General features: G+C 36.4%; 2 protein-coding genes across 2 annotated transcripts; one reads left to right on the plus strand and one right to left on the minus strand.

Moving 5' to 3' along the window:
- The first annotated feature begins 2,938 nt into the window (after window positions 1-2,938).
- On the plus strand, window positions 2,939-4,291 carry LOC18052181 (receptor like protein 42). The gene has a single exon (XM_024190880.1). The coding sequence runs from the start codon at window positions 2,939-2,941 to the stop codon at window positions 4,289-4,291; it is 1,353 nt and encodes a 450-aa protein (XP_024046648.1).
- Window positions 4,292-6,030: 1,739 nt separating this feature from the next.
- On the minus strand, window positions 6,031-8,408 carry LOC112100995 (glucose-6-phosphate 1-dehydrogenase, chloroplastic-like). The gene is given in 9 exon segments (XM_024190881.1): window positions 6,031-6,446; window positions 6,852-7,052; window positions 7,158-7,200; window positions 7,203-7,386; window positions 7,616-7,736; window positions 7,830-7,979; window positions 8,049-8,110; window positions 8,112-8,255; window positions 8,400-8,408. Coding segments are annotated over 9 exon segments (1,167 nt in total). The 3' UTR covers window positions 6,031-6,193.
- Between the last annotated feature and the right edge of the window lie 23 nt (window positions 8,409-8,431).

Consider the following 8,431-nt stretch of genomic DNA (forward strand, 5'->3'; position numbering starts at 1 on the left):
AGCCATCAGCTACGTCTCCAGTCCTGCTTTGTCTTCTGCATCAGAGTCTCATTCCTTGCAAAATTCTTTTCATTCACAATCCCTTGATCTATCTGCAAGACTTTCAAATTCTTCTCCACCAGTACTCTCTACTCATCATATGGGTTACCAGATCTAAAGCTGGTATCTACAAACCCAAAACCTATCTAGCTGATTCTCAAGACCTTGAAACCATCCAATGTCAAAACAGCATTGGCAGATCTTAGGTGGTACTCAGCTATGAAAGAAGAATTTGAAGCTCTCCAAAGAAATCAAACTTGGTAATTAGTGCCTCCAGAAACAGCTGGGAAAATTGTTGGAGATAAATGGGTTTACAGAGTCAAGTATAATGTTGATGGAAGTATTTCCCGGTATATAGCTCGGTTGGTTGCCAAGGGATATCATTAAACTTATGGGGTTGATTTCTTTGAGACCTTTAGCCCTGTGATCAAGCCTTGTACTGTCATAATCATTTTAAGCTTAGCAGTCATGAATCATTGACCTATTAAACAGCTGGATGTAAATAATGCTTTTCTAAATGGCATTCTTGCTGAAGATGTGTACATGCATCAAACACAAGGGTTTGTTGATTCCACCTATCATTCTTATGTTTGTAAGCTTAACAAGGCATTATATGGTCTTAAACAGGCTCCCAGAGCCTGGTATGACAGATTAAAGGAGTCACTGGTTCAATGGGGTTTTCATGTCTCAAACTCTGACACTTCTCTATTCATTAAGCATGCAGGGAAAGATATACTGCTCATTCTCATTTATGTGGATGATATTTTAGTCACAGGCTCAAATTCGAAGCTCATTGGCAATGTTATTCAGCAGTTACACTCAGAGTTTGCCTTGAAGGATCTGGGGGATTTTCATTATTTTCTTGGTATAGAAGTTACTCCATCTGTTCAAGGTATTCATCTCTCTCAAAATAAATATATTGGTGATATTCTTCAAAGGGAAAATATGCTAGACAGTAAAGGTTGTGCTACACCTATGAGTACTTCTGAAAAACTGCACAAGGATAAAGGTGCTGCATTTGAAAATCCATCTTTATACAGAAGTATTGTGGGCTCTCTTCAATATGTTTTGTTAACTAGACCTGACTTAGCTTTCACAGTCAACAAGCTTAGTCAGTTTTTATCAGCTCCCACCATACTTCATTGGCAAGCATGCAAGAGGGTGTTGAGATATCTTCAAAGTATAGCTGATTATGGTCTTCAGTTCTTCAACTTTGGTTCTTTAACTTTAATAGCCTACTCTGATGCTGATTAGGGCTCAGATCCTGATGATCGCAGATCTGTTGGAGGTTATTGTGTGTTTTTGGGTTCCAATCTTATCTCTTGGTCCTCTAAGAAGCAGCCCATTGTGTCCAGATCATCAGCTGAGTCTGAATATCGGGCTCTTGCTTTGGCTACTTCAGAGGTTCTCTGGATTACATATTTATTTCAAGAGCTTAACATATCTTTTGATCAGACTCCTCTTCTGCATTGTGATAACAAAAGTGCTAAACCTCTGGCTAGTAATCCTAAATATCATGCTCGTACTAAGCATATTGAGTTAGATATTCATTTTCTCAGAGAGCATATTGCTCAACAGCAACTTTCAGTCACTTATGTTCCGAGTTCAGAACAATTAGCAGATGTTCTTACTAAGCCCCTCTATTTCGATCAGTTTGCTTATTTGCGCAGCAAGCTTAATGTCATTTCACGACATCAAGCTTGAGGGGGGATGTTAGAGATATAAATGCAAAGAATATTCTTGTGATGGTTCTGCTGATGTGGCAGCTGAGTAAGCAAGGTTGTTATTGTTAGTTTGTAAGTTTGTTATAGAGCTAAGAAAATTAGTTAATCACAGCTTATTCTTTACACGTGTGTGAGCAAATGTAGAAGGTTCTGGATCTCAGTATATAAGCTCACTTTCTGTACTCATAATAAGTTGAATGAGATTTGATCTGTTTTTCTAATATTTTCTCTTAATGCTCATTAAATTTTCCTTCACTTTCTCTGCAACCAAACAAGCACAAATAGCTTGATTAAACTTCAATTGATCTATCATTTAATAATTTTCATTTGAAGCTCCAAAACCCGAGTCTAGCAAATCTAGCAGAGAAGTTAGCCAACCTGAAAGTACTTCACCTTGGACAAGTCAATATTGCTTCTACAGTTCCTCATGCATTCGCAAATCTATCATCTTTGTTTTTCTTATCTCTCACTGATTGCCTATTGCAAGGTGAATTCCCCGCAGAGATTTTCCAGTTACCCAAACTTGCATTTCTTACTCTGACGTATAATCACTATCTCACTGGGTATTTGCCAGAATTTCAGAATAGCAGTGTCATCGTAGATTTGAGGCTTTCACATACGCGATTTTCAGGTAAGATTCCAGATTCAGTAGAAAATCTTGAATCCTTAGATTCCTTGGGTATTAGAGGTTACTCATTTTCAGGAAAACTTCCTCCTTGAGTTGGTAATCTTACGAAGCTCAACCATCTATACCTTTCTGGTAATGATTTTTCGGGTGAGTTGCCTGCTTTCTTGGGAAAACTTTCTTCTTTGAAAATGCTAGAGATCATTTTATGCAACTTCTCTGGCAAAGTTCCGGATTCACTTGGTAACCTTATTTGTTGTCTTGGATCCCTAAACTTAACCAACTCACTTATTTGGACCTTTTAGGGAGCAAAATAACTGGTGAGATCTTATGTCTGCTCTCGAATTTTTCTGAACAAAACTCTTATTCGTTGTCTTGCATCCCTAAACTTAACCAACTCACTTATTTGGACCTTTCAGGGAGCAAAATAACTGGTGAGATCTTATGTCTGCTCTTGAATCTAACAGAACTTGCTCAAATAAGTTTGGCTCATAACCAATTAATTGGTCCAATCCCCTTTTGATTTATGAACCTGAACAAGTTATCAACTATGTACTTACATTATAATCAACTGACTGGCCATATTCCAGTTGAAGTTAGAAAGCTAAACCAATTGCAGATCCTGCGTTTGGCGGAGAATCAATTGGAAGGCTCTGTTCCTAACTCTGTCTTTAAGCTAAGGAATCTTCAAGCGCTTGACCTTTCCTACAACATTTTGAGTGGCACAGTGGATTTAAACATGTTCCTTCTTAACTTGAAATCTTTAACATCATTAGTTCTCTCGTCAAACAAGTTTTCATTGCTCACTGGAACCAATGACAGTACTAATTTGCCAAATTTCACTGTAATAGGATTCAGGTCATGCATCATTAGCGAGTTCCCATATTTTTTGCACAACCAAGATGAATTAGTTTCTCTGGATCTTTCCTCCAACAAGATAGCTGGCCAAGTACCCCAATGGTTGTTAAACGTAAGCACAAAGAGTTTGGAATATTTGAACTTTTCTGACAACCTATTGTCGGGATTCGGGCAGGATCTCTTTGTTCTTCCATTGTCTAAAATGAATACTTTAGACCTTGGGTTTAATAAGCCCAAAGGACTGCTCCCAGTTCCGTCATCAGTGTCAATCTATTCCTATCTAGTTTCAAACAATCAGTTGACCGGTGAAATTCCAATCCAAATATGTAGTTTGAATGGTCTTCACGCTCTTGATTTGTCGTACAACAACTTAAGTGGCATGCTCCCAGAATGTTTGGGTAATTTCAGTGTTGAGTTGTCAGCACTAAAACTGCAAGCTAACAACTTTTATGGAATCATCCCTCAAACCTTCATGAACGGAACAAATCTGATGATGATTGATTTTAGCAACAATTCATTGCAAGGAAGAGTACCTAAATCTCTAGCCAATTGTGTGAAGCTAAAATTTCTTAATCTTGGGGATAACCAAATCACCGATGTCTTCCCTTCTTGGTTAGGAACTCTTCCAGAGCTGGAGGTTCTCATTTTGAAATTCAACAACTTTCATGGAGAAATAGAGGAACCTAAAACAGGTTTTGGGTTTCCCAAGCCGCGCATCATTGATCTCTCTCACAACAGGTTTACAGGTAATCTTCCGTCAAAGCACTTCCATTGTTGGAATGGCATGAAAGATATCAAAGCAAGTAAGCTAACATATTTGCAGGTTAAACTCATGCCGTATGATGTACTTGGGTTTACCTACTATGGCTATGCTGATTACTCACTAATAATGAGTAACAAAGGGATAGAGATAGAATATCCCAAGCTGTCAAATTTGATCACAGCAATTATTCTCTCCGACAACAATTTTGTTGGAGAGATTCCAGCATCAATCGCCAGTTTAAAGGGGCTTCGGACTCTTAACCTTTCCAACAACAATCTCTGAGGGTACATTCCATTAACTTGGAGTAACCTAACGGTCATGGAGTCATTAGACCTCTCTAGTAACTTGCTCACAGGACAAATTCCTCAGCAACTAGTAGAGCTCACATCCCTTGCATTCTTTGATGTGTCACACAACCATCTTAAGGGAGCAATACCACAAGGGACGCAGTTCAGCACATTCACAAATGATTGGTTTGCTGGAAATCCAGGATTGTGTGGAGAACCTTTGTCTAGAAAATGCAAAAACTTTGAGGCCTCACCAGCAAAAGATGCTCCACCCTCAGAATTTGTACTCGCATTTGGCTGGAAGATAGTTCTGGCAGGGTATGCAAGTGGGACAATAATAGGAGTAGTACTTGTGCACATCTTCTGCACAAGAAAGTATAAATGGCTTATAAAGACTTTTCGACTGCAACCGGAAAGTAATGGAAAGAGGAGAATACATAGGCAAAGAATGTAATTAATTGGCTTTTATTTATTTATTTATTTTATGAATTACTCTGTAAAGACTTTAAAAATCATGTAGAAATTTTTCTTTTTCTTCCAATTTCATTAAATCTCTTTATATTATCATACTATTATTATGATTTCACAATTAGAGTCCATATGAAATTATTTTTGAGAGATTTAAAGGTGATTTTAAAAAGTTAAAAGTTAATTTTAGCATTTGATAAATTTTTTTAAAAATCATTTTCGACAAAATCACCTTGTCCTATGACCAAAGAGTAGCTTTTCAAAATCTGATTTTAAAAATTAGTTTTATACTTAAACAATTTCGTATATATCCTAATATATGTTATAAAAATCCAAAATTATCTTTTATTCAATTAGGAAATAAAATCATTACATTTAAAGAAATTATTATTATATTGAGATAACAAAATCAATATGGTTAATTTGTTTTAGGTACGAATTATTCTATATGCACATAAAATATTACTATATACACGTTATTATAAAATAAATGCATGGGTAAATAAATTTTATAACTTTATGTCTAATTAAGTCATTTCTATTCATACAGTAATTTAAAAACGAGACTTACCAAATATAAATTACTACTTAACTAATTTACAAAACGCCTTTAAAAATAAAATTTACCAAGCTTTGACTAATTTTTTTTACAATTTTTTAACAACTAATTATTTCTATATCACAACTAATAACAATTATTTTAAAAACTATAACATTACCATTCTAGTCATAAATCTAAAAAACGTTTGTATGTAATTGTTTACGAAACCTATTAGTTAATCACCATGTGGCTGATCGAACATCAATTAATACATAAATCATTGAGATGACAGGCACGTCAAACATATAGTAAAATCACTCAAATTTGGTTCTGAAATGCCGTAAGAGTACTAAATAAAATAACAAAGGAGGATGAAAACACAGAGTCGCACCGGCTCTGTATGCTTACAGCTTTGCTAAAAGTGCATTTTGGCAATGGCGTAAAGCAACCAGTTTTATTTAGTCGAAATTTTATCTCCGAATATAGAAATTCAACTGTCTCAAGAAGTCGATTATATTTTCAGAAATCTCTCATGGCTCGCTCAGTTCCAGAATCTGCAAATATATCAACTTATTATTTAAATCCAGACAGTTTGCAAAGATCCAAAGTTCATTTATTCACAAAACTTAAATTTCCTTTTATATGCCTATTATTATTCACCTGTTTATATTGATCACCAACTTACAATCAAAATCAAATCATTCAACCTCCCAAATGATACATCATCCATAAGAATTCAAGCCTCGGTACCATGTAGGTCAAGGAATATTGCGCCATAGCACAAATTATCAGGCACCGGAATGAGTAACTGCTGTGCTGTTCATATAACCAGCCCTGTCATGGGTTTATGGTGAATAAGTATGTAAAACAACCCAAGTTTTTGGCCATTCATGAATCCTCTCCACTAAGATCTCCCCATCGAACATTGTACTTGGCAGCAAGATAATGTGCTCCAACTGGTCCTCGGCTACCATAAGGATAAAGCTCTGGAACAATCTTCTTCTCTTCAAGTTCCTTCAGTAATGGTGTAAACAACGCCCAGGCAGCATCAAGCTCATCACTCCGAATAAACAACCTCCGTTCACCTTCTATTGCATCTAAGACCAGCCTCTCATATGCATCTGGTATTTCTGTTGGATACCTTCACATCAAAACTAAAGAATTAAAGTGATGCTCTCCAAAACCAAAAGAAGAACAAAAGATAATACAGATGCACAATTGCTCCATCAATTTGGCCAGGTCTGCAGATGGATATTACTAAGGTAAAATGGTCAGGACATGAGATTAATACAGTCCCCTTACTTTTAATATTAATTAGGATTTTATACAAATTCTTTTAAAATAAAACATTAAAGAATTCAATCCTTACATGTGCTATAAAATAATTACGAAACATGAATAAAGACATTCCAAGGCTTATCACTTGAGAAGATTTTATGAAATTGATGCTCACAGTCCCACTCCATAATTGAGTATTCTAGGTCATATATTACATAGTTAAGATTGCAAGTATCATTTGTAGGTAATTGTCTAAATAGTCTCTTACCTTGATCGATAAAGCAAATTAAGGTCGCTGCGATCCAATCTCATTCCAAGACCAGGAAGTTTGTTGTTGATCTTCAGGTATATAGCTTCATCAGGATGGAGTCGGAGCACAAGCTCATTTGTAGTCTTGTCTAAGTCAGTTCCAAAATTCCGCTTGTACAGGTTTCCAGGGACATGTCTGAACTGAACTCTGATCTCTGCACTGAAGTTTCATTGACACAACATTCTCAAGTCAACCAGTTAAGCATATTCTACAATATATAGTGAAAGAATAGATCCTCATGAAAAGGGAAGAAATACTGCCTACCGTTTGGTATGGAGCGCTTTGCCTGCTTTCATCAGGAAAGGAACCCATCCCATCTTGCATTGTTGATAAAAAGAGCAGCCGCGGCAAATGTTGGCGTGAGACTACCCTTTGGCACAGTTGGGTCATCAGTATATGCAGGATATGATTTACTACCCTTGTTGTGGCCCTTGTATTGACCAACAATTACATTTTCAAGCAGAAGCGGTTGCATTGATCTAAGAACCTTCACCTGAATGAAGCCACACACAACAAAGTCAATGATTAACTTAAAACAATAGCAAGGAGTGTAGCATTTCCATAACCCACCATGGGATTTAATTCTTCTTTGGTGGTGATGGTGGTGTGTGGCTATACCTTAAAATAGGATCTCTAGCAATCATAGAAATGGTACACAAAGAAGAACAGGAGACCACAATTCTGGTTCGTAAAATTTGTAGAAGAAAGGAAGACCGAATTACCTTTTCATTTCTAATGTCTTCCGCATCTAAGCTGACGGGAGTCTCCATTGCAAATAATGCCAGTATTTGCAAGAGATGATTTTGCATTATATCTCGTATGATTCCATAGTTATCAAAATAACTGGAAAAATTTACCAATAAAATCAGCTGATCTGGGTGTCTGAAACAACTTCTAGTATAATAACAATATCTTCAGGCAACATATACAACTCACCCCCCTCGTCCCTCTGTACCAAAATCTTCAGAAAATATAAATTGTACATTGCGGATGTAATTCCTGGACCATAGAGGCTCGAAAACAAGATTGGAGAATCGAAGCACTGATAGATTCTCAACCAACTCCTTACCTAAGTAATGGTCAATCCTGAAAAGATATCAATAAAGTCAAACATCATCACGCATCTTTCTTTAAGGAAGCAAATGAGAGACAAACCTGAATATTTGATCCTCTCTTAGATACTGCTTCAAACTTCTAGTTAACTCGCCAGAAGACTCAAGAGTCCCGACCAAATGGTTTTTCAACAATGACTCTTGTCCAACCAGTTGCTGATGAAGCTCTAAGGCTAGCACATTTCGCCACATCCACAAAAATGTTTGGAGGTATTGATGAGTAAAACAACCTGTTCGATAGCTTTCCAGCCTAAAATTCCATTTTCTTACATTGGGTTAAAAAAATAAAACTAAAATAAACAAACACCAAATTTCACACAGGGAGCTAGTAACCAGCTTCCTAAACATGAATCTATTTTACAATTAGTGGAACAATAAGAAATATGCCAGTTACTTGGTCCATTGCAGAGCAGAACTCCTCACGAA

Source organism: Citrus clementina, unplaced genomic scaffold (assembly GCF_000493195.1).
Source record: "Citrus clementina cultivar Clemenules unplaced genomic scaffold, Citrus_clementina_v1.0 scaffold_2, whole genome shotgun sequence".
NCBI lineage: Eukaryota > Viridiplantae > Streptophyta > Magnoliopsida > Sapindales > Rutaceae > Citrus > Citrus x clementina.

What these genes read in the sequence shown, in the direction of transcription:
- LOC18052181 (XM_024190880.1), top strand. Translation starts at nt 2,939, where the DNA reads ATGTACTTACATTATAATCAACTGACTGGCCATATTCCAGTTGAAGTT.